The sequence below is a fragment of the Pinus tabuliformis genome, chromosome J, assembly GCF_031772625.1.
Source record: "Pinus tabuliformis cultivar Carrire ecotype Pingquan chromosome J, CPIR1, whole genome shotgun sequence".
NCBI classification, from domain to species: domain Eukaryota; kingdom Viridiplantae; phylum Streptophyta; class Pinopsida; order Pinales; family Pinaceae; genus Pinus; species Pinus tabuliformis.
The window spans coordinates 104,993,858-105,018,897 of NC_142295.1; the positions used below are offsets into that span (position 1 = coordinate 104,993,858).

Sequence of the window (25,040 nt, forward strand, 5' to 3'; positions counted from 1 at the left end):
ACTATGATGGCTGCGACAACTCCCCATGACACTTTGTTTTTTGCGCGACAACATGTTGGACTTAACTAGCTATTAGAAACTTTTGTGTAGGCCTTGCACTCGACTCTACGTGGGCCCTTCCTAGCTTGGTGACTCCACCTTGTTGGTTGCCCTAACACTTTGCAGTTGTTTTCCCATCCCACTCCTGCTTGGCTCCCGCGACACACCTTCGCCCTACATGCATCTACTCAGCTTGCTGTTTCTTGTGTGGGCCCCCATTGCCTTTGTGTGTTGCATCTGATAGTCCTACTAGCCGTTGTGATTGCGGTGCATGGCTGGCAGCTGGGTCTATCGACCACTCATTTTTTTTTTATTTTAGTTTTTAATTCTTACTTAGCTCGTCTCTTGTCTTTCCGTATTGGGTATGAACTCATACAATTATTTATTTATTTATTGTTTATTGTTTATTTTTTTAAATTTCACTTCAGTGGCTCTTGCACCATGCTGCTATATGATCCAATTTCTCACCCCATGCACAACCTGCAAAATAAAATTGTGCCTTATACAGTCAGTGACCCAAATTTGGCCTCTTGATGCTTGTACGAACCCGACACGATTTTCTGTGATTAACTTCTTTTAGAGTTGACGTCGTGATACCATATTAATTCCCTTGAACTCAACAACATGGAAATTTACCACTTGGCATATTACAGATCTATTGAATAAAAGCACAATTGGGATCTTAACAAAACTTTAACAGTGGAAGCAAAAAAGACAACCAATCTCAATCACATAGCACATATTTTTTGTCCAATTAAATAGTTCTTTATTTATTTAATTTAGAACCTACTAAGAAAATGGTCCTTTGAGGAAATTACACATACAACAATACCTTGGGTTTGATCCAATTGATCCTACCCTAGATATGTCCTTCGACCTATCTCATCCCTGCTCTGGGTCTCCCTTGCTGCGCCTTGGGTTTCCTTGGACTTGGCATACTTGAATGGGAGTCCTTTTCCAACCAATCATTGAGATCTTACTCTCACTGTGTCTTGTGTTCAAGATCTATTGTGTCTTCTCCCTTAGCCTTGCCCTTCTTTTATAAGCTTGAATTATGACTAAATTCACAACCCTAATCTCGAAAGTGATTGACAATTGAGATTAGTTCTTGCCTCACTTGAGGTCGATGGTTGAAATTCATCTAATTCACTAATGCAAAAACCTCTGCATTTCATTAGATTAATTCACATTTGTCTTATAAAAGAAATTACTTTAATATCTAAAGTATTTGCTAAGGTTAAGGGTGTATTAGACGACTTCTGCATGCCTAGGCACTTAGGCTTGTGCAAAAGTACTTGTTCTAGCTACAAACATCAACAATTTGCACACTTATTCAAATTGTCCAAGGTGGCATTTAAACCTAGGGAACACTCCTTATCCATGGACTGTGGACATGTTGGACACCTATCGTTTATGCCCTCATCAACAATAACCTTGAGTTGTTTAAACTTTAAGGAATTGGATTGTTGAGGTAGAGTTTGTTCCCAGGCTCCATCATGAATGGTTCTCTATTTCTTGTTTACATGTTTTATGTGTCAATTTGTTGAGAAATATATCTTGAGCAGAGACTTTCGCATAGGTTCAGTCTGAATGTGGTGCAAGTAGTTTGAGATATTTGGAAAATTAACTCTATTTTGTAATTCACTCTAGGAAAATGTGAAAAGTCTTATATGTAGCTATTGAGTCTGATAAAGTGCATTTCATGTATTAATGACTTAGATCATGATTTTAGTGAAAAGTATAAAGACAAGTCAAGATGGAGAGTTTAGATAGTTTTTGTCAGACAGGGATGACGACCAAAAGAGAGAGATATTAGAGTGCATCAGTTAGGAGGAAGAGTACCATACAATAGGTCCATACAGTACAATGGTAAAACAGGTCCATATAGCCATATAGTACTGTATACGCAGCGAATCCATATAGTTATACAAATGTATAGTAGGCTGTACAACCGTATATCAAATGTTTATGTTCTTTTCGGTTTCCTTTTCTTCAACAGATTGTACACCTTAGGGTAGGTGTGAATTTATCAACTGCACAATTGCTAGGTTTTAGAAGCTGCAGAGGTTGCCCTGTAAGATTTGATTAGTTGAAGTATAAGTTGATTTGACAGAAAATTCTGTGGATGTGTATAATTTGTTGATTTTTAATGTACTTTGGACAAGTGGTTTCCCATAGGTTAGTCTCTACCTAGGGAAAAGTGTCCAAAATAATTCTTTTCCTAAGTTTGACTTTATAAAGTGAAAGCGGCTTTATAAGTGGTAAAGTCAAAGTTAAATTATAAAGTGAAAAGTGACTTTAGACATAAAGTACAATGTGGGCACTTTATTTAATGGGTGAGTTAAAAAATAGAAAGTGAGAATTAAATGTACATTTATTCTCATCCCTTGATCTAAATGAATTTGAGCCATTAGATCTTAAGGTTGCCCAAAAGTCATTTAGGGAAACAAAAGGGGGAAAAGAAAAGAGAGACTGCATTCATTCTTCATGAGTAGATTGGGGAAAGGAGGCTGAAAGATGGAGAAAAATTCTGAAGGAGAAATTTGTTGCAGCAAGCTGAAGAAGTGATTTCTGGGCAAAGATGGGCATGGAAATCAAGGCATAGAAGACAACAGAAGGTACAGTACGAACAACATTGAATGCTGTGAGCTGCATGTTGTTTGAGAGAAGTTTTTGATTTTTTTTTTTTGAAAAAAAATCTGTACAGTCCATATGGAGTCTGTAAAGTACAGTCTGTATAGTCGTATCCGTACAATACATATTTTCAGCTTCAAGTGGGCACAAAAATCGAGGCAAAGTGGGCACGATTTTCAAGGAGTTTTGGGCTGAAGAGATAAGTTGTATTTTGCTGTTTTGTTTTGTCTGCAAATGTATTTTTCCTGAACTTGAAAGATAAATAAATTTGAAGAGCTCTCTAACAGGTTTTCCCCGGAGAAGATTGAAGGGGTTTTGCCTGGGTCTAAGTTGACCAAAAATCTGTGTGTATTTTTATGTGTGTTGCTGGTCTGGTTATGTCCATATTTATTTTCAGCATGTGTTGACAGTCCCATGTGTTTTAATCTGCAAATGTATTTTTCCTGAACTTGAAAGATAAATAAATTTGAAGAGCTCTCTAACAAGTTTTCCCCGGAGAAGATTGAAGGGGTTTTGCCTTGGTCTAAATTGACCAAAAATCTGTGTATTTTTAAGTGTGTTGCTGGTCTGGTTATGTCCATATTTATTTTCAGCATGTGTTGACAGTCCCATGTTTTTTAATCTGAAAATTTCATTTTCAGAATTCTATATGTTGAATGTATGTTTATGGGAAAGGGCATTTAACTAAATGAGAGTGATAAGGTGAAATTAAAACTGGGTTGTGATTGTAGGAAAGTTTTTTTGAGTCATCAAATTTCAACATGGTATCAGAGCTATAGGCTGAAAATTGCAGTTTGAACAACGGACAGTAGTTTGGGACAGTAAACAATGGTTTGGACAACAAACTGAATTTTTAGGCAGGAAACTCAGTTTGGACAACAAACTGATATTTTAGGACAGCAAGGTGAAATTTCACACACACTGAACTTTTGGGACAAAAAGGTTGTGCTGGAAAGTTCATTTCTCCATTTTCTTGGTTTTGTAAATTTTGGACAGCAGTCATGTCCACGTTCTTAAGGATAGAGGACAAACTGGGTGGGATATCCGACTATGCCGTTTGGAAGGACAAAATTCAGACAATGTTTGAGGAGGCAGTAGTTTGGGACATAGTGCGGCAAGTGGTTGTACCTCCTATTGCTGCAGATGAACTTGCTGAATTCACAAAAAATAATGCAAAAGCAAAAAGGATTTTGATGGACAGTCTGAAGGATCATGTGGTTCCTCAGGTGCGAGGAAACACGTATGCATATCAGATGTGGGCAACTCTAATCACTCTCTATCAGAGTACCAATGAGAGTAGGAAGATGGTACTCAAAGAACAATTGAAGAACATCAGGATGACAAAGGCTGAAAGTGTAGTTCATTATCTTGGCAGGGTCAAACAAGTACGTGATGATTTGACTGCTATTGGTGAGGCAGTTGCACCCACAGAGTTAGTCAGGATAGTTGTAGCGAGACTTCATGAGTCTTGGGAGGTCTTTGGAGATGCTGTTACCTTAGGGAGAGTCTTCCCAATTGGGACAAGTTTTGAGATGATTGTGTGCAGCATGAGATATGGGAGACTGGCAGTGGTGGGGTGAAGATAGCAAATGAGGAGGATGTAGCCTTGACAGCCAGGGGGAAGAACAAAGGGAAGGCCAAGAAAAGGGCCTCATCAGATGGGGCCAAGGGAAAGGAGAAAAAAAAGAAAGACATGGATATGTCCAAAGTCAAATGTTGGGCATGTCAGAAGATGGGACACTATGCTGCTACGTGTCCTGAGAGGAAGAACAAGGGGAAGAAGGGTACTGCAGCTTTAGCAGAGGTGGAGCAGTTTGCTTCACAGTTTGACCAGGACTTTGCATTTATTACTTCTACATCTAGTAGGAGTACATCATCCGATGTGTGGTACATAGACAACGGGGCTTCCCGCCATATGACAGGTGCACAGGAGTTCTTTTCAGAGCTTGCAGAGAGGGCACTTGATATTGAGATTGTACTAGGAGATGACCGCACTGTGAGAGTTGTTGGTGTGGGGACTGTGACCTTTGAGAGGGAGTCTTTGCCTCCTTTGAAGGTCATGGATGTTTTGTATGTTCCGGGGATGAAGAAGAACTTGATTTCAGTGTCTGCTATGGAGGAGAAGGGGTTTGACGTCACTTTCTCAGGAGGGCAGGTATTGATGCATCCCAGGGGAGCTTCCATCACTTCGGCCAAAGTGATTGGAGTCCGCTCTGGGAAACTATACAGGTTCAGTTTTCAGTTGACAAGAGCATTGGTGAGTAGCACATCTGGTAGCACTCACACTAGTACCACCAACAATAGAGACTTGTGTGAGTTATGGCACCAGAGGATGGCGCATATGCATCATGGAGCTTTGAGAGTACTAAGGGAGATCACTACTGGAGTTCTTGATTTCAGTGTCGAGCATTATGAGGTCTGCAGAGGGTGTGCTTTGGGCAAGTACACCAAGTTACCATTCCCAGCGAGCGACAACAAATCTACAGGTATACTAGACTTGATTCATACTGATGTTAGTGGTCGTATGTCTCATGTGTCTTTGGGTGGTTATGAGTATTATGTTATATTCATTGATGACTACTCTAGGAGGACTTGGATATATTTCTTGAAGACCAAGGGTTAAACCCTAAACCGATGGTGGGTTTTCTGACTTCTGTGCACAGGAGGGCATTAGGAGAGAGTTCACGGTTCCTTACAACCCCCAACAGAATGGGGTGTCTGAAAGGAAGAACAGAGCTATTGTTGGGGTTGCTAGAGCGATGATTCATGATCAGGGGTTGCCTTTGTTTTTGTGGGCTGAGGCTTGCAATACTACTGTTTATCTTCAGAACAGGAGTCCTCACAGAGTATTGGGGAATATGACTCCGGAGGAGGCTTTCACTGGAGAGAAGCCTCATGTGGCACATCTTCGTATCTTTGGATGTCTCACATATTCTTATATCCCCAAGGCGCAGAGGATGAAGCCGGAACCCATGGCAGATAAGGGTATCTTTATGGGTTACAACGAGACTTCGAAGGCCTATCAGATCTTCATTCCTTCTAAATGGAGAGTGGTGATTAAGATGGATGTGAAGTTCGAGGAGGAGAGGGCCTATCAGAGATCACGAGAGTATGATGAGAGAGAGTCACAGACTTCTCCTTAGCAGGGAGGTCAGGTACAGGGAGCAGGACCTCAAGGTTCTGGATCGACTGGTACAGGAGGTACTTTAGTGTTAGTGACATCTGGGGCACCAGTGGTAAGTTCACCGAGCACTTCTTTAGGGAGTCCACTGGTATAGAGTTCACATGGCACTTCAACTGACACAGGCACAGGTGCCAGTACAGGTTCTTCGAGGACAGGTGCTGGTACAGGCACACCAGGGTCAGTTGGAAGACCTTCAGGTTCACCAGACTGGGGGGCAGAGGATGAGGTTCCCTATGGGGAAGCTTCTTCAGGGAAGAGGAGGCCCAAGTGGCTTCAAGACACCTTGAAGGAAGCGGAGTCCGTTGGTCCTTCGAAGAGGGTGAACAGGGAGAGTGTGCCACCTGAGTGGTTTTGCAGTTATGTAGCCAAGGCTACCAACATTGTTGACTCTGAGCCTACTAGCTATGAGGAGGCTGCCAGCCAGGAGGTATGGAGAGAGGCTATGGTGGAGGAGTATGTCTCTATCATTAAGAACAATGTCTGGGAAGTGGTGCCTAGGCCTGAGGGCAAGTCAGTTGTGACTTCCAGGTGGCTCTACAAGATCAAGCATGCTGCGGATGGCAGCATTGAGAAGTTCAAGGTGAGGTTTGTGGCTAGAGGTTTCTCACAGATAGAGGGACTTGACTATGATGAGACCTTCGCTCCCGTAGCTTGGTACACTTCTATTCGATCCCTTATTTCTATTGTTGCAGAAATGGGTTGGCAGATCCATCAGATAGATGTGAAGACCACATTTCTGAAAGGAGTTATAGAGGAGGCGGTGCATGTTGAGCAGCCACAGGGCTTTGAGGTACTTGGGCGGGAGACCCATGTATGCCGGTTGAGGCGAGCACTCTACGGACTTAAGAAAGCTCCAAGAGCTTGGTATTTGAGGATTGATACTTACTTGCAGCAAATGGGTTTCACGGAGAGTGATGCAGATCCGAACCTATACTACATTGTTGTAGGGGATGATCCGCTCATTCTTGTGTTGTATGTTGATGACTTGTTCATTACTGGGGCAGAGAGACTGATTAGTGGTTGCAAGGAGGATCTTGCTATGGAGTTCGAGATGAAGGACATTGGGCTAATGCATTTCCTTTTGGGGCTTGAGGTGTGGCAGGAGGAGGGGCATATCTTTCTAGGGCAAGGGTAGTATGCTGTGGATGTGTTGAGTAGATTTCACATGCCAGACTGTAGACCAATGTCTACACCTATGATCACCAACTAGAAGAAGCTTCATGCTTCAGATTCTAGTTTGGTGGATCCCACATTGTATAGGTAGCTTATTGGGTCCTTGACATATCTGGTCAACACTAGGCCAGATATATGCTTTGCAATGAACACACTTAACCAATTCATGGTTGAGCCCAGGAAGGTGCACTGGGTAGCTGCAAAGCACATTCTTCGCTACGTGCAAGGGACTGTTGATTATGGTTTGGACTATAGGTGGGGAGATGGAGTGAGGTTGGCAGGTTACACAAATTCAGATTGGGCAGGCTGTGCTTTTGACAGGAAAAACACTTCAGGGTGTTGCTTCGGATTGGGTTCGGCAGTTGTGTCGTGGTTTAGTCGAAAGCAAAAGTCAGTTGCTTTGAGCTCTTTTGAGGCTGAGTATATGGCTGCTAGTCAAGCTAGTTGTGAGGCCATTTGGCTTCGCAAGTTGTTGTATGGCCTATTTGATCAGGAGTTGAGACTGACGATTATTCATTGTGATAATCAGAGTTGCATTAAACTCACGGAGAATCCAGTGTTTCATGACAAGTCAAAACACATTGACATCAGATATCATTTCATCAGGGACTATGTTCAGAAGGGGGCAGTGAAGCTGGAGTATATATCAACAGATGAGTAGGTGGTCGATGTGCTCATGAAGTCCTTGCCAAGAGGCAAGCAGGTCCATTTCAGGGACAAAATGGGTGTGGTGAGAAACACTTTCCTCGGTAAGATGGAGTGTTGATTTTTAATGTACCTTGGACAAGTGGTATCCCATTGGTTAGTCTCTACCTAGGGAAAAGTGTCCAAAATAATTAATTTCCTAAGTGTTAATTTATAAAGTGAAAGTGACTTTATAAGTGGTAAAGTCAATGTTAAATTATAAAGTGAAAAGTGACTTTAGACATAAAGTACAATGTGGGTACTTTATTGAATGAGTGAGTTAAAATATAGAAAGTGAGAATTAAATGCAAATTTATTCTCATCCCTTGATCTAAATGAATCTGAGCCATTAGATCTTAGAGTTGCCCAAAAGTCATTATGGAAACAAAAGGGGGAGAAGAAAAGAGAGATTGCATTCATTCTTCATGAGCATATTGGAGAAAGGAGGCTGAGAGCTGGAGAAAAGTTCTAAAAGAGAAATTTGTTGCAGCAATCTGAAGGAGTGATTTCTGGGCAAAGTTGGGCATTGAAATCAAGGCATAGAAGACAACAAAAGGTATAGTACGAACAACATTGAATGCTGTGAGCTGCACGCCATTCGAGAGAAGTTTTTGATTTCTTTTTGAAAAAAATCCATACAGTGGTATTCGTACAGTACATATTTTGAGATTCAAGTGGGCACGTAAATCAAGGCAAAGTGGGCACGGTTTTCAAGGAGTTTTGGGCTGAAGAGATAAGTTGTATTTTTCTGTTTTGTTTTGTCTGCAAATGTATTTTTCTTTAACTTGAAAGATAAATAAATGTGAAGAGCTCTCTAACAAGTTTTCCTGGAGAAGATTGAAGGGGTTTTGCCCAGGTCTAAGTTGACCAAAAATCTGTGTAATTTTATGTGTCGCTGGTTTGGTTATGTCCATATTTATTTTCAGCATGTGTTCAATGACAGTCCCATGTGTTTTAATCTGAAAATTTCATTTCCGGAATTCTATATGTTGAATGTTTATTTATGGGAAAGGGCATTTAACTGAATGGGAGTGATAAGGTGAAATTAAAACCGTGTTGGGATTGCAGGGAACTTTTTTTATTCATCAAATTTCAACATAATTGGTTTACGCTTGCGCTATTTATTGTTTCCAGCTATTGTGTGGTTGTTGCACTATTTCAGAAATTAATTTCTGAGTCATTTGATTAACAAAATATTAGATCAGCCCAGGGTTGGGAAATTTACATGGTATCAAAAACTATTTCTCTGATTGAGATTCTCAAGGGTTTGTAGCAATAAATCAATTGCCAGAAACAAGGACACCTCATCTTAGGCGACTCATTGTGAGATTCCTGTTTGAGGAGGACACCTCATCTTGTGTGGGCAGCCCTCTCATTTCGAAATCTATGTTTGAAGAGGACACCTTGTGCAGCATGGATATATTGCATATGAAGACATGATGCAAAATCTTGAAATTGTGTTGTAACTTGCAAGGATGCCAAGGGAGAGGTCAACATTAGGGTTGAGCGGAATATGAAAGAAGAAGACCCTCGACAAGAAGAAGACATGGACCATTATGTGCAACATCATGACATGTATCTATAGGAAGATATTTTTAAATATCAATAGAGTATGTATGAGGATACTTTTAGATAGTGACATGAAATAGGGGAATGATCTAAAGTTCATGAGGGGGAAAAATATGTATAGGAGTGGCAAGATGTTGATCCCCTTCATGTATGCCTGATCCAGAAGGAACTTAGACTTTAATTAACACAAGTATTTTGCAAACATGATTTACTTTAATTAATTCTAAAGGAGGATGGATAGAAAAAGATTATAGTGAGAAACTGTTCTAATCCCCCACTAGTTAAGAAATAGAGGAAAAAGGATGTGCGGTTATTTCTTTGAAGAAGTAGTGGTGCTGATCCCATAAACATTTGTGTCAAACGCTTTGTTAGTGGAGATCCCCAAAAGACTTGTGGAATGTAGATTGTGTTAAAATTTTTTTGAGACATGTGGGACAAAAGTAACTTCATAAATAACTTTGTTGAAATTGATTACTACTAAGGGACTTAACAAGAAGGAATGTCTTGTTCCAATGACATGAATTCAACAAGCAAGCATTCAAGGAAATGGAGCATGACGAGTGATGACTACATGTAGTTTTAGAGGAAAAGGACCAATCCTGGTACTCATCACTAGATGTGAAAATTGTGGACTAATAGATAATTATCGTGCCCAAGAGTTGACTGAGGATGCTCAATGATTATGTATTGATATTTGTAGCATTGGACAGGAACTTCACACAGGTCTAAGTGTCTAGACGTGTGGAAATCGTCCAAAGCCTTCAACCTTAGCAAAATTACTTTAATTAAAGAAATAATTAAAGTGCATTGCTTTTTATAAGACAAGTGAGTTTAATCTAATGAAATGCAAAGGTTAGTTGCATTATTGAATTAGATGAATCCTACCCCTTCATCTCAAGTGAGGTGAGATGTAATCTCAACCGTCAATCACTTTGGACATTAAGGTCATGAATTTGGTTAGCAACTCAAACTTATAAAAACAAGGCTAGGTGAAAGAGGAAGACAACGACAGTGAGTACAAGACACAGTGAGATAGCAAGGATCTAAATGATTGGGTGAAGAACTTTCGTCCAAGTGTGCAGGGTCTAGAGAAAGACAGCAAGAGGATTTGCAGCAGTGAGAGGAGGAAACCCAGCAGCAAGTAATTGAAGGATGGAGGATTTCTGCAGCAGCAAAACCCACACAAAGGCAGAGAAAGAAGGCTGCAGAAGGCCACACATGCTCAGGCTGTACAACAGTGTGCATGTGGGATTATGGCAGACCATAAAGTGCACAGCCATCTCAAGTACAAGCTGTACAGGTTGTACAGCAGTCTGTGAGGGCAGATTTGCAGGTTGGAGTTGATCCAGAAAATTAAGAGGGCTGTTTGGCCCGTATAGGTGCCCAGTAAAAATTTCTGAACTGCTGTAGCTTGCATTTTTCTCATTGGGCCATTTTCCTAGTAAGGGAGCCCTTCTATGCTGAGATACTTATTTAATAGACAACAGATCTGAAGGGAAGAAATTGCTATGTGTGCATGTGTGAATTTGGCTAATTTTGCTTCCGCAGTTTTTTATTTTATCTATTGTTAAAATCCCAGCTCTGCAATTTATTCAGTAAATCTGCAGTTCAATTTAATTTACTGCAAGGAATTACCAAAAAATATTTTGCTTGTTTGCTTGGTTTAAGGAAATTTAACATTATCTAGGGGGAATATATTAGCACTAGTTGGTTGTTATGTCAAATTTGGTCTTTAGTTGATTTTGTCTTTAACGACATGTGGTAGGTGGGCTTTATTATTATAGTGTAAAATGTACTCTATGAAGTGGGTCATCAGTGAAGTGACTAGGTGATTATGAAGACATCAATAGGAAGTTCTTGTTATTCCTCAATCGTGTATGTGATCTTTTGTGTATGAAGAGGCTCCATATCTTGATTTGAATTATCATCATGAATAGATAGAGGTATTCTCACTTTTCAATGTATACCATTTCTCATCTCCCTCGCTTGGTAATTTGTACATTCTTTTATCAAAATAGAAATGAAGTTGAATAAGAGCATCATGATGATTATAGGACCTGTGAATGATGCTACGATTCTTCTTTCTATTGATTACGTTTACATATTTATGTAAATGGATTTTGAGTTAAGAGAGAGCTTCATAATAATTCTGCAATTTGTGGATGATGCTGTGATTCTTCCTTCTTTTCTCTTATTTATTTAAGTAATGTGCACACACTATTTTCTGGTAAATGTCTCATTTTCATTCCAAACTCATAACATACAGTGGATTAGCTCCCAACAACCATCCTGTGAAGTTTGGGGAAAGTTGAGTAGTCTTCTAAAAACTTCTTTGGTGGCGAAGATTATTTGTAAAAGATAACTCGAGATGCAACACACAACCTAGCTTCCTTGATCGTAGATACCTATCCATAGGAGATTAGAGCAAGAACCTTTATATAGGAAGTTGAAAGGTTAGGAAAGGATATGAATAAGTTGATTGTGCAACTTTAGAGCATATTAATATTATACAACATGCAAGAACTTATGAAGAAAGTATGCAATGATGTTTAAAATGTTGGAAGATAAGAGTTCACCACCTATTGTGCATCATTTAAAATATAAAAATGATCTGGTTTTGATCCCCCCCTATAGACATCATCTTGCAATGGGTATTAGATATTTTCTTCTTTTACATGGAGTTAGCAATTTTTTTGTTAAAATATGATTATCATATTCATAAATTCACAAGATGAAACCAAGAGTTTGGAAATTGAACTGAAGAAGTTAGTTGTTAAAAGAAGGTGCTATTAGTGGCACAGTCGTTGTCACTAGCATTATTTTTCATAGCAACAGTATCAACAGCATTAGTCTATGATATTAACATACCTTTGGACACCATCCCACCAATTAAAATCATCAGTTGACATTAAATTATCCTTTGAGTGGATTGCTAGAGTAGAGTTGGCAGCTGCTAGCCCTTTTATAGGTGAATTCATATTTTATCTACTAGGCTATTCTGTCATTTAGTGACTTTTTCCTTATTGGTATTTTAATTAAAGTATGTGGTTGATAAAATTATACTGTGCTAAAAAAGGTAAGTTGTTTAATGAATTGTATACATGTTCGGAAAGTTAAAAGGTCATAATTAGGAAGTCCCGATTGGTTGAGCATTACACAGTTGCACCCCTGCTATCATATGTATGCCCTCAACGAGAATAAGAACCCCCAGCTTGCAAATTGAGTTAACATCACAAGTGAATGTAGATTGCTAGTATTTTTCGTCATACTTGTCCCCTTTTTGGAATAGTCATTGTCTTTGGAGGATTTGTTGATTCAATGATTTTGATAGGGACATCATATCCAGTTCACCTCAAGATTTGCTTGAGATGCAAGCAAAGTTACTTGCAGGAGTTGGATTGATATGCAAACAAGGTGATAAGAGCATGTTGTGGTTGGGTGAGGATTATACCACCTATTTTTAGTTTGTTCTAGGGGTTATCTTATCATGATGAGGTGACCTTACATAACACCTATTTTTGGTCTATTTTTATGTTTGGCAATATGCTATGTGTGGATTAGATCTTAGTTATAAGAGAGCAAGGAGAAGAGCAAAGTTCCAATTTGATTATTCACTCTTCTTCAACTTCTAAGCTTTCTTGTTTTCCTCCTACTAGTTTTCTGAGTTTGTAGCAGCAGTTTGATAGCTTGAGAGGTTAACAAGATCTTGAGTAGTCACTGTGACCTATGCCCCTGCCAACTACTTGGGGGCAGATTTGTCTTGTTTTCTGCTAGAAATATGCAGTGGCATCTCGGAGTTGTTTTATTGTCAAGAATTCCAAAATGTCTCCTTTCTTGTGACATTTGTTTTTAGGGCTTCCAATTAGCAAGACATAATCTTGTATTACCTTTCTTGTTTTCTGCTAGAAATATGCAGTGGCATCTCTGAGTTGTTTTATTGTCGAGAATTCCAAAATATCTCTTTTCTTATGACATTTGTTTTTAGGGCTTCCAATTAGCAAGACATAATCTTGTATTACCTTTCTAATTTTTTTCTCTTCCCTTTTCTCCATTCAATTGGACCTTGCTTAGAGGATTACATCTTTCTTCCCAGTGCTCCCAGTGGATTGGAAAATATTTGGAGAATCAAAGAGATTTGTGACCCTGGTTTTAATTAAGTCCACCTCCTGACATTGTTTTCTATACCATCAGTTAAGTCTATATTGTGATTTTGGGAGGTCCCTTTCCACCTTCTTTTGCTATTAAGATCAGAAATGTTTGCCTTTCTACATATGTGCGGCATTACAACAGACAATAGACCTTACAAGATTTATGTAGATCTTGTTCCACCAAATTGATTTCCTCCTTCTAGCCTATCTCGGTAATTGGCGGTTCTAAACACTATATAGATGCCCTAGCCCCAAACATAGATGATATTAGGTTAGTGAGATATCCGCATTGCCCCCTTCTATTGGTATGCAACTACATTCACGAGGCCACAAAAATGTACCTGCTTTTAGTGTAGAGTTGTGCCCATATCAGGCAACCAAATGTCCATCACTAGATTTTTCTCTCTGGCCTCAAATGTTAGGAGGGGTTCAGCTGATCACCACCACATTGCTCCTCCCATGATGCCCTGGCTAAATATTCTGCGTCAGGCATTCTATAAAGGACATTATTGTTGGTCTTTGCATTGGTACCTTGGTGATGGAGATGAGGATGGCTCTGCTCCCTCCTATACATCTTACCTCTATATCTGGTATGGAGTATTGATTTCTACAATTTTAAGTTTTCCTTCTTGATTCACCTTTCCTTTCAGTATCACTTGTATCTCTTTATCTTTTAGCTTTCAAGAATCAAGAGTAGACTGGGCACTTCCACAGTATTTATTTGTCTCATTGTATTTTCTATTCCCATTGGCTTACTGTTTACTGTATCTTATCTTCCCCCTACAAATGTTTTTAACAAAAGTATTATGGTTCAGTTTTGATATGATGCTGATTGTGTTCTTAGTCACTGCATTTGCTGTTATTTTTTGGGGGATGCTGCGGGGGGGGGGTTTAAAATTGAAAGTCATTGAATTTAATGGCAAATTAAATCAGCCAAGCAGGTTTTTATATAAAATTTGTGAAAAAATTATTAAGATTCATTTTTTTTGTTTAAAAAAATAATATAATAATATATATATATGTGTGTGTGTGGGTGTGCATTTATGTATGTATCTATGAGCATGTTTTTGAACAATATATGATGGTTAACATGTTTTAGTCTTGAGACATTTTTGGATCAAAGTTGAAGTTATAAAAAATATTTGTGTCTTTTGTTTGAATATATGGAGTCTATCGAAATCTGCTTAATTCATTTTCCAAATATAATGGGAAATGCTATCGTGTGCTTGTGCATTTATGTATGTATCTATGAGCATGTTTTTGAACAATATATGATGGTTAACGTGTTTTAGTCTTGAGACATTTTTGGATCAAAGTTGAAGTTATAAAAAATATTTGTGTCTTTTGTTTGAATATATGGAGTTTATCAAAATCTGCTTAATTCATTTTTTAAATGTAATGGGAAATGCTATGACATTTTTTTGCATTGTCACATCACAAACACAAGCCATGTGACTTTGGTTGTGTAACTTATGTTAAATATGAATACAAATCTATTGAGATGAATACAAATGTATATGTATTTGAGTATATTAGCACTCAGGATAATGGATGAGGGCTGTCTTGGATATGGGATTCCCTCGGTAGTAAAATGCTATAAGTTGTTTTTGATGTTTACTTGTCTTCTGTTTGCATTTACAGGTTCTAGCATATGTATCGCAGGTTCATAAAGAGGTTCTCCCAGATGGGGTTGTTGATCATGACACATTGACTCTGGCTAAGGTACAATATAAAATTAACTCACCTGGTTAATTACATGTTAGGATCTGAAAATGAAATTTCTAGGGGAGGATTTTTTCTAAACCTGTTAATTTTAATTTGTGTCAATGGATTTGATGAATTCTGATGTCTTTCACTAAATGATATGTCCTAGAATATTTGTTATTATTGATCTTACTAGATTTGATTATATTGAGGAGAAGCTTTTAGCTTAATCTTGGATGTGATTATGCTGTTGAATTAAAATTATCTTTGAATTTCAACACCAGAATAACTGTGGGATTATATTAATTTAAACCCCATTTTTGTTGTAAATTCTAACCTTTATTGCACTTCGAAACCTTTTGCAGATAGAAAGCAATATTGTTAGGTGCCCAGATCCTGTATATGCTGAGAAGATGATAGCTGCTATAGACGATGTTCGAACAAAAGGTGATTCAGTTGGTGGGGTTGTTACCTGCATTGTAAGGAATGTACCAAGGGTATGTAACCACAATCATTATTGTCAGGAACTATGTTTTTCCTGAATTACTTAAATCATTCTTGTTTTGACTCATTTGAAAATCGATAAATATTGAGGCAATTCTTTGTAAAGTTATTCTTGGTAGTTCTGTTGCTAATAAGAATTTTGCATTCTTCAGGGACTTGGTTCACCAGTATTTGACAAGCTCGAAGCAGAGTTGGCAAAGGCTCTAATGTCCTTGCCTGCAACCAAAGGCTTTGAAATTGGCAGTGGGTTTGCAGGTAGTTTTGTAGAAATCAGTTTTTACATAATTCCCATATTGTCTACTCTTCTATATTGAGATGAGGATTTGAGAATCATGATGCCTACCAGCGGCAAGCTTCCAAAATCTGTGACTTAGTTGTGATGACCCATTTTCTCCAGGAACTCTAATTACCGGCAGTGAGCACAATGATGAGTTTTACATGGATGAGAGGGGAGATATTAGGACCAGAACTAATAGATCAGGTGGTATACAGGTATTGCCACAGTACATTAAGGGCACACATGTTCTTCAGTTTTTCATGTGTCGAGTTTTATAAGAAATTTATAAATATTGATTGTTTTTAACAGGGTGGGATATCTAATGGCGAGATGATAAAACTGAGACTTGCATTTAAACCAACGTCAACCATTACGGTATGTTGTTGATATCAAAATGTAATAGATGGAAACAATTTGTAACTCTGTAACTGATCAATAAGCTACATATTGGCCATACACAGATTTATGAACTCTTTTTCATTATTTATGAGCGAAGCATTAAATTCCTAACAATTATATTGAATTCATGTTTTTATCCTTTTTTTCCATACCTGCAATAATAGATACAGTTCCTTATTTTGCAAAGCTTTTCACATAAAGACAAACCAGTGGCTCTGAGCATGACTGCCTGTCATTTAAATGTGGCCCCTTTATTTCTGGAGTTTCACTTTGAAGCTAATATATGTTTATATGTTCTTACTTGTTAGTATGTTTAAGAAAAGGTATTTCCTCTCATTCCTGTTTGTCTGCCACCAATTTTAATCATTAGTTTAGTTTCTCACTGTTTCAAAGACCAGAGGTAGATTCTCTGACCAAAAGATGCTGATTGAGGATGATGTGCTTTTTACATTAATGAATTCTGTAAACAATTTTCCATGGGATGTTTTGAGCTGAATGTTCCCCTTTGGAATATAGTTTCTAGTTCTGTTGAACTTCCCACTGCTACAGGGACTGGAGTTTTCATTTGTGACCATATGACTTGTCTGCTTTCTCCTTTCCTATCATAATTTGGATTCTTGTTTTACTATATGAGAACATAAACTTTGAGTACTCAAATGCTATGATTTTTCTGCGTTTGGGCCAGTCTTAGCCAAATATGTCTTAGATAGACAATTGCTAAATGCTTTCTAGACTCTAGAGCGTTCTCCCCCAAGGGTCCATTGACTAGTATGGAGACATAATTCCCCTCAAAATTCTCTCAAATCTCTTCCTACTTCTATTCACTGTGAATGCTATTATTGTTCAGTGTGGAAGTTTGATCACATTACTGTTTAGTAAAGCAATAGCTGAATGTGGACAATGTTCTCAGCCTGTCCTTTCTTTGGTTCTTGTTGCCTCAAACTCTAGCAGGCCTTGTGAGAGGCCTCACAAGATAAGAGCCAGACTAAAACGCAACAATGAGGTGGATGCCACTGTCACCTCAGCTCCCAACCTCCTGCTTTTTAGTGGAATTTCACCACACCTAAGGCTTCCTAGTATAGATCACCTAAATGTATTCTAGGTTGATAGGATCAAGGTGATATTCTGGAAGGCTAGATCAAGGTACACCTCGCTAGGTACGAGGCACAATTCTTTGTAATAAAGAACAACATACCTATGAAGAAGCCTATACAATAGGGCTTATAGCCTAGGCTTTCAATATGTGGCTCAACAATGGCACATCTAGGCATATACAATCAAAAGGGAAAAGGTTTGTTTCCAAGCCATGGTAAACAAATGGAGTGACAAAACTTCAAATGACCCTTAGTTGAAGCTTTTATGTAGGTTTAGGGTTTTGCAAGACCTAGAATTGTCAAGGGTTGATGACATCAGCCATAGGGAGACACTTTTTACCTATGTTGTCAGGAAACGTGGGTGCGGGGACGGGGACGGCATTTTTGGAAACAGGGTGCGTGGGTTCGTCGGGTAATATAATAATATTAAATTTTAATAATTATATTTTATAAATTATAAATTTATAATTAATAATATATATGAAATTTGAATTTGTATATTTTTTCAACTTTAAACAAGAAAACTTTAATGATAATCATTTAAACATGCACATCATTGAACATTCAACATTGACATTGAAATTTCAAAATTTATCACCAAAAAACTGTTCTTTTGAATCTTTTCTGTGTAACCATGACACTGTGACAGCTATGTGAGAGAGCTCAAGGCTACTACTAAGATTGAAAATTCAAAATACATACTAGGATAAATGCTAGACTCAGCTATTTTGGTGAAACTTGGGACAGATTTTGTCACACACAGGGTTTAAAATAACTATGCAGCTTAGGTTCATTTGCAAGGATGCCTATCAATGAATCAGGCTGTGGTCGTACAGACCCTTCCTCCTACACAGCGAAGGAGTGTTATCATTTCTGCCTCCTGCTCTAATTTCAAGACAGCTTCTCTCCTTATTGAAATTGCTCATTTTGGCTGGAGCTTGAGCTTGTAACTTTGCTTTGAATGTTTAGTCTCTCCCATATAAAAACACAATTTTTTCAGAGGAGATTCTTCTCAACCTGATAGTGGTCTAGAATTTTCTTGATGTCTAATCATCCACCTGCCCCATGCGTGGTGTGCTCTGTGGTAAAGCAATCCCAAAAACAGTGGTAGCCTTACCCTTCCACAAAACACACTTATCAGTCTTTGTTTCCCAATAAAATGCACAGCAGGCATCTGATGGCTTGAGGGATAGTTTGTCTTTGAGTGCGAAGCTCTGCCTGAATATTAATTATCTAAACATAAAACATCTTCGCAGTTTTTAGAGATTACTTGGTGTACAAGTCTGTAGAGACCATATATGATTTAGGCATATTTTCCTAGTTTTAATCTTAACATGATGTTATCAGAATGCTGTGAGAAATTGGCAGATTTTGATACTTAATTTAGCCATTGTCCAAAATAGCCCTTCGCCATTTAACAGCATCAGCTGATTACAGCTTATGGCTGGTCTCAATCCTACTTTCTATTTGACCGAAAATGTCTGAACCTGTATGTGTGCATTTACAGTTTATAATTTGATGGTTATTTGGCTCGGGAATGAATGTTTCATTCCAAATTGATTTACAAGAATTCTTAAAAAACAAGACTTGTAAAAAACTTAAAAAACCGGGTGCGGGTACCCGTGCAACACAGGTTTTGATGGTAAGGACCGTGGAAGAATGTTTCATTCCAAATTGATTTACAAGAATTGATTTAGGGTTTTTTAGGTTTTGTTATAAGTTTTACCTTTGTTATAAGTTATTTTTTAAATTTCAATAAAAAAAAATTATTTGAAAATTAAATTTTTAATATAGTTTTTTTTATGAAGAACCCAAAGAACCTGAAGAACCCAACCCGAAGAACCCGAAGAACCCAAGAACCCAAGCACCCGAAGAACCTAAGAACCCAAGAACCCGTTAAAGGAAAAGAACCCAATTTTTTTTTTTTGAAGAACCCGGTTCTTCATGGAAGAACCCGATTCTTCTGGGTTCGTCTGGGAATAAACCGTACCCGAATCCGGTACTTGGGTGCGGGAACTCGGGACGGGTTCGAGAACCCCATCCCCGGGTGCGGGTACCCATGCAACACAGCTTTTTACCATGCATATTGCTAGATTTTGACATTATAAGGTCAAGCAAGGTAAGAGTTCCAAATTAGCTCAAACACTCGAGCCCTAGTTGAATTCAACATGAACCCTAACCCTGACGACTTTTCTTGAAGGGCCGAAATTGTAGGGGGAGAAAAAGACAAGATTTTGAAGTTTTTGATCATCAAGATGGTTGCAAGTGCCTTTTCTCTACTTGGGTGATGGAGTCTTAGGAACTTCAACCATGGAAATATCAAACCCTTGAAAGAAGTAAGGGGAAAAACCCTAGGTTTTCGTTTTCTAACCCTAGATATCATTTTATGAGGGGATAAATTCACTAGAAAAATGCTCTTGAGGAGGTTTTCTAAGGAGTTCAAGGATACAGGATTAAAGCATGTAATACTTACCAAGCATTTTATGTAAACATATGCATTTAGACAAGGAAAATAGAAATCCTAGCAATATTCCATTACATACAATAACCATAAAATATATTCAATATAAAGCACTCATAATATATCCAAGAACATGCTTTCTTTCAATCCCAAAATGATGTCTTCACAACAATAATTAGTCTCCAATAGCCAAAATCCCCATAAGATCACATCTCCACATGTAGCGAAGTACAGAGAGCAAGGCCGAATCTCTTTAAGAGAGGTCGAATTCCACACAAGTGATGATGAATAAATGAAAGAGGCGATCCTCTACTTATATGGGGTCTACGACATCTAATTTATGACTGAAATCCCCTACACAAGTTTTATTTTTCAGTGAACATAAAGTAAAATTGGGTTACAAGCCAATCCATTAGCTTAACAACAAAATAAACGAAAATAATCACACGTGTGATTCGTACGCCTAAAATGGTGATGACATCATGCCCTTTTAGGGCTCCAAATGCTCCATCAAGGCAAAGGAAAAGGCTAAAAATGTCTCCAGGAGTCCTGATGATCCTCAATTTGAGGAAGAATACTCAAACCAAACCTCGAAGCAGCTCCATGTGTCCAAAATCTAGCTCTAGTGCCACACGTCATCTTCATGGGTGCCAAGTAGACAACATGGTGCCTTCTCTCTCCAGCATTGGAGCTCCATTAGACAAGGAAAATAGAAATCCTAGCAATATTCCATTACCTACAATAACCATAAAATATATTCAATATAAAGCACTCACAATATATCCAAGAACATGCTTTCTTTCAATCCCAAAATGATGTCTTCACAACAATAATTAGTCTCCAATAGCCAAAATCCCCATAAGATCACATTTCCACATGTAGCGAAGTACAAAGAGCAAGGCCGAATCTCTTTAAGAGAGGTCGAATTCCACACAAGTGATGATGAATAAATGAAAGAGGCGATCCTCTACTTATATGGGGTCTACGACATCTAATTTATGACTGAATCCCCTACACAAGTTTTATTTTTCAGTGAACATAAAGTAAAATTGGGTTACAAGCCAATCCATTAGCTTAACAACAAAATAAACGAAAATAATCAAACGTGTGATTCGTAAGCCTAAAATGGTGATGACATCATGCCCTTTTAGGGCTCCAAATGCTCCATCAAGGCAAAGGAAAAGGCTGAAAATGTCTCCAGGAGTCCTGATGATCCTCAATTTGAGGAAGAATACTCAAACCAAACCTCGAAGCAGCTCCATGTGTCCAAAATCTAGCTCTAGTGCCACACGTCATCTTCATGGGTGCCACGTAGACAACATGGTGCCTTCTCTCTCCAGCAATGGAGCTCCATTAGGTGAAAATTTCCTTCCACAATCATCCAGGGGATAACCATCCTCATTTGGGCCCTAGATCATGGCATGCCCATCAAATAGTGTTAAGGCCTGCTTGGGGGCATGTTGGGTCTACTGGTACATCATCGAGTATCCTCCATGCTAAGTAAGAGACGCTCAACGTTCTAGCTTTTGGGGTGCTTTGGGATATGCATCAACTACTCATGTCATCAAAATGCCCAATGCTCTGCCATAAGTGGGCAACTCTACATTTGTGAAGTCATCATGCTCTTTAAAAATGTAATGTATGGCTTGGGCATCATGTGGAGTAGGGTGCCCTCAAGGCCTTTGCTGTCACGGACCACTTGGAAAAACCAACTCAAAGTCAAGTGAAAGCAATCATTCATTAGAGACTAGGGTCATAAATGCATCCAAGTGGACCATACTTAAGTGTTAAGGGCATATTGATACTTCAAATTGGGTTACGTTCAAATATCTAACTAGACCAAGTCCCATACAGGTGTTCCATACCTTTGTAGGGGTGGCTAAGTAGTCAACCCAATTAGGTGCTTCCGGACCCCAAGGGGAGGTGGCATTTGCAAGGTCATCCCTCTAATCTATAGGTGTTAGTGAAAGTAGGTGGCCATGGAGGGGAAAGACTTCATGGCCAGTGTCATGGTGAGGGGACCAACCATTGAGAGTCCACATCCTGAGTGTATAGATGTAATGAAGGGAGCAATCGTGGAGGCATGAGTCGCCCCTCTCGGCTCGCTTTTTCCAACCCTCCATTGCGTCTTTTAGTTCTTTTTGATAATGCTTTTAATTTGGTGCATAGCTCAAGGATCAAAGTTTGCTCTTTATGATGTAGCATTTGTTTTACCCCTTAAGATGAGACGACTTCTCACTCATTAGGGTTGGGACGTGCAAGGGCTCATTTTGATGAGATGGAGCATCAAGTGCTGAGGAACCAGTTGATGGCTAATGAGAATGGTAGAGCTCATGCTAGGCTTTTGCCCAATGTGCTAACTTATGTCTCAACCATCTTTTGCATTTTAACTTTTCTTTTTCTTTCATTGTGGCCATCTTATGCTTTTTCATTCTTTTAACTGCATCAACCTCTAGGGCAATGTTTCCCACCCCCCTACTCAAGGATGCGGATAAGAGAGTGCCAAATGCCAATGAACTAGTGATAGTTAACCCAAAGAATGGAGATGATATCAAAGGATAATAATGTGACATGGAAAATTTTAAGTATGGTAAAGGAGAATGGACACACTATTTCAATCCAAGTCTTCCAAGTAGTGCCCCTCCTATAACCCTAAGGCCTTAGGGGTGGTCCCACTAGACTAGGGCTAAAGATTAAACCACCTGGGAAGATGAGAGAACAAGCTTACAGTGAAGATAGTCAATCATCCAGACCACCCCTTTATTCATACTAAATGCCCAAAACATTAAGTAAAAGCATTCGATTGCAAAATGATGAAAGTACCTGTTGAGTGGTAGGCCACCTTCATCCAAGATGAATGCAGGATGATGAAAGGTGTATGACTGATGTAAATGGTGGAGCAACTGGCATATCATCATCAATAACCAAATGTGCATGGCTGCTGGATGGCTGACTATCCAAGATAGGAGAAAATGTTTACTCCTTTGTTGTTACCTATTTTGGTTGGTAACAGTTCCAATAACATAAACCAAAGTTTGAATCTCTCAAGTATATATTGCTGTTTCCTATTGGAATCTATTTAAGAATGTCTGTATTCAAGCAACTAATCTAAAACACATTACAAGAGTCTGGTATGAAATGAAGATTTTATGTTTGCTGGATCCGTAGGCCTCTCTCTTCCAACACATCCTATCTGGGCACAGAATCTTAATGGTTTTGTTTTGTTTTGATACAAGTTTTTGATTGGATGCTTCAGGAAGTAAAATTGGGAATTTGTTTACATCCTCACAAATTCCTTTATTAACATTTTGTTTTCTGTACATTCTCAGAGGAAGCAAATGACTGTCACCAGAAACAGAGAGGAGACTGAACTCCAAGCACGTGGTCGACATGATCCATGCGTAGTCCCTAGAGGTGTGCCTTCTTTTTACTAAATCTAAGGCAATGCTTGCTTGAATAAAGTAGCATGCAAGTCTTTTTCAAATTGAAAATTACTTCGAAACATCATGTACGGCTGGTTTCAAACGATTTAACAATCAGCACAGCAGTAGCTTGAAAAATACCTTTAACTGACCTAGAGCATTCTTGTTTCAATAGAAAAAAATATTGTTGCTTTTGATATGCATTTTTTGAGTTGGTTATTTTTTGGAACTGCAGCTGTACCTATGGTTGAAGCTATGGTGGCTTTGGTGTTAGTTGATCACTTGATGCAACAGTATGCCCAATGTGAGTTGTTTCCCATGGGTTCACTTCAAGATTCATTGGATCAGCAGAATGCAAAAGCAGTTGAAATGCTCAGCAAGTAGTGAGGTTGATAAAGCTGGAAGTCGCAGTTTTGTTTGGAGGTTGATTTTTATGGTATTTTCCAAATAACAGAGATAGCATGAAGGTTGTTTGTATGAAGCAAATTATATGTATCAGTCAGGTTAGGGTGTTGTATCCAGACAAGACCTCATGCCACAAACGAGACATATCAGCTTCTTTTGATTTGTAGTAATCCAGGCATGGAACTTATGCTAAGGAAATCTGATTTCTTTTGTTGGATTTAAGAGCACTGGTATTATAATTGAATATGGCTACTTAATGAAACTGTGCTATGACTCGAGCAGCAAGGCACAAATTTGTATATCAGAAGATTTTTAATAGAGGAGATCACGGGTAATACACTTTTCCAAAGTCTGCTGATGCAATACGAAAATAAAATATAATTGAGGCAGATTTTCTGTAATAATATCACAAGGATTGGAAATTGATGGTTATGTCTTGAACTGCCAAGTTCTTGAATGTAATGCATATTTTTATGTTGTTACGTGATTTAAAAATTCTCAATGCAGTGAATACTTTTTTTTTTGTAAGCTTGGTAGGACTCTCAGATTTTCGAGTTTTACATGTCCATTATTCACCCCACTACAAGGGAGGGTAGCACAAGATTCGAACCCAAGATCTCCGGTTCGGTGAGACTTCATTCCACAGCCATCGCCACTTGAGCTACCCCAGGCGGACAATGCAGTGAATACTTGACTAAGCTATTGAAACCTGTTTAATTAGCTTTCAATAATATTACGATAATTGTAGTTTGCCACATCGCTGAGATAGATATTGGCAGAGTAAGGAGATATTTTTGAGATTATTACTTTGATTTGTTGGATCAAAACAAAACATTAAGCTGTTGTTTTATCTTGTTTATCTCATAACCTGAATTGTAACTGGAAGCAATACCTCGGTGAACAGTGAACAGGGCTTGAGTTTCCAGTAGGCTCGTGTCCTAATTACACCATTGAAATGGCTTGAGTCTTGTTTATTGTTTGTTATATCTGTAGCAAATGGTTTCTTGTTTGAACTCAGGTGTATATTTTTCCAATCATTTGCTTGCATCGGGCCTGTCCAGAAATTACAAAATCTTAAATCTTGTGATATGTCTCTCTTCATTTCTCATGCTGAACAAGGCACAGATCAAGTTTTATGGAGTGGTAACGGCACTGATTCGAATTATGTCGTTGCAATTACCATCGAAGTTGACCTGAGAAGGAATTGCCCACCATAGTTTCCTATAACACAATCAATGGAGATAAGGGCATCCATAGGGATACCTTTCTTATTATTGATTTCATTCATATCCAAAGTTTATCTAGATGCTTAGGAGATTCGAGGCATGTTGCAGCTTTTATGG

At 38.6% G+C, this 25,040-nt stretch overlaps 1 protein-coding gene across 1 annotated transcript in view; it reads left to right on the plus strand.

Annotated features, from left to right (window-relative positions):
* LOC149225741 (chorismate synthase 2, chloroplastic-like) overlaps positions 1 to 24,218 on the plus strand; it is a 90,553-nt gene extending 66,335 nt beyond the window's left edge. Inside the window, exons 7-13 of the mRNA XM_089377302.1 lie at positions 15,073 to 15,153; positions 15,501 to 15,632; positions 15,792 to 15,894; positions 16,037 to 16,131; positions 16,226 to 16,291; positions 23,200 to 23,284; positions 23,528 to 24,218. Of these exons, the coding sequence (XP_089233428.1) occupies positions 15,073 to 15,153; positions 15,501 to 15,632; positions 15,792 to 15,894; positions 16,037 to 16,131; positions 16,226 to 16,291; positions 23,200 to 23,284; positions 23,528 to 23,676 (711 nt within the window). The 3' untranslated portion in view covers positions 23,677 to 24,218. The remainder of the gene's footprint in view (positions 1 to 15,072; positions 15,154 to 15,500; positions 15,633 to 15,791; positions 15,895 to 16,036; positions 16,132 to 16,225; positions 16,292 to 23,199; positions 23,285 to 23,527) is intronic.
* Positions 24,219 to 25,040: the final 822 nt, after the last annotated feature.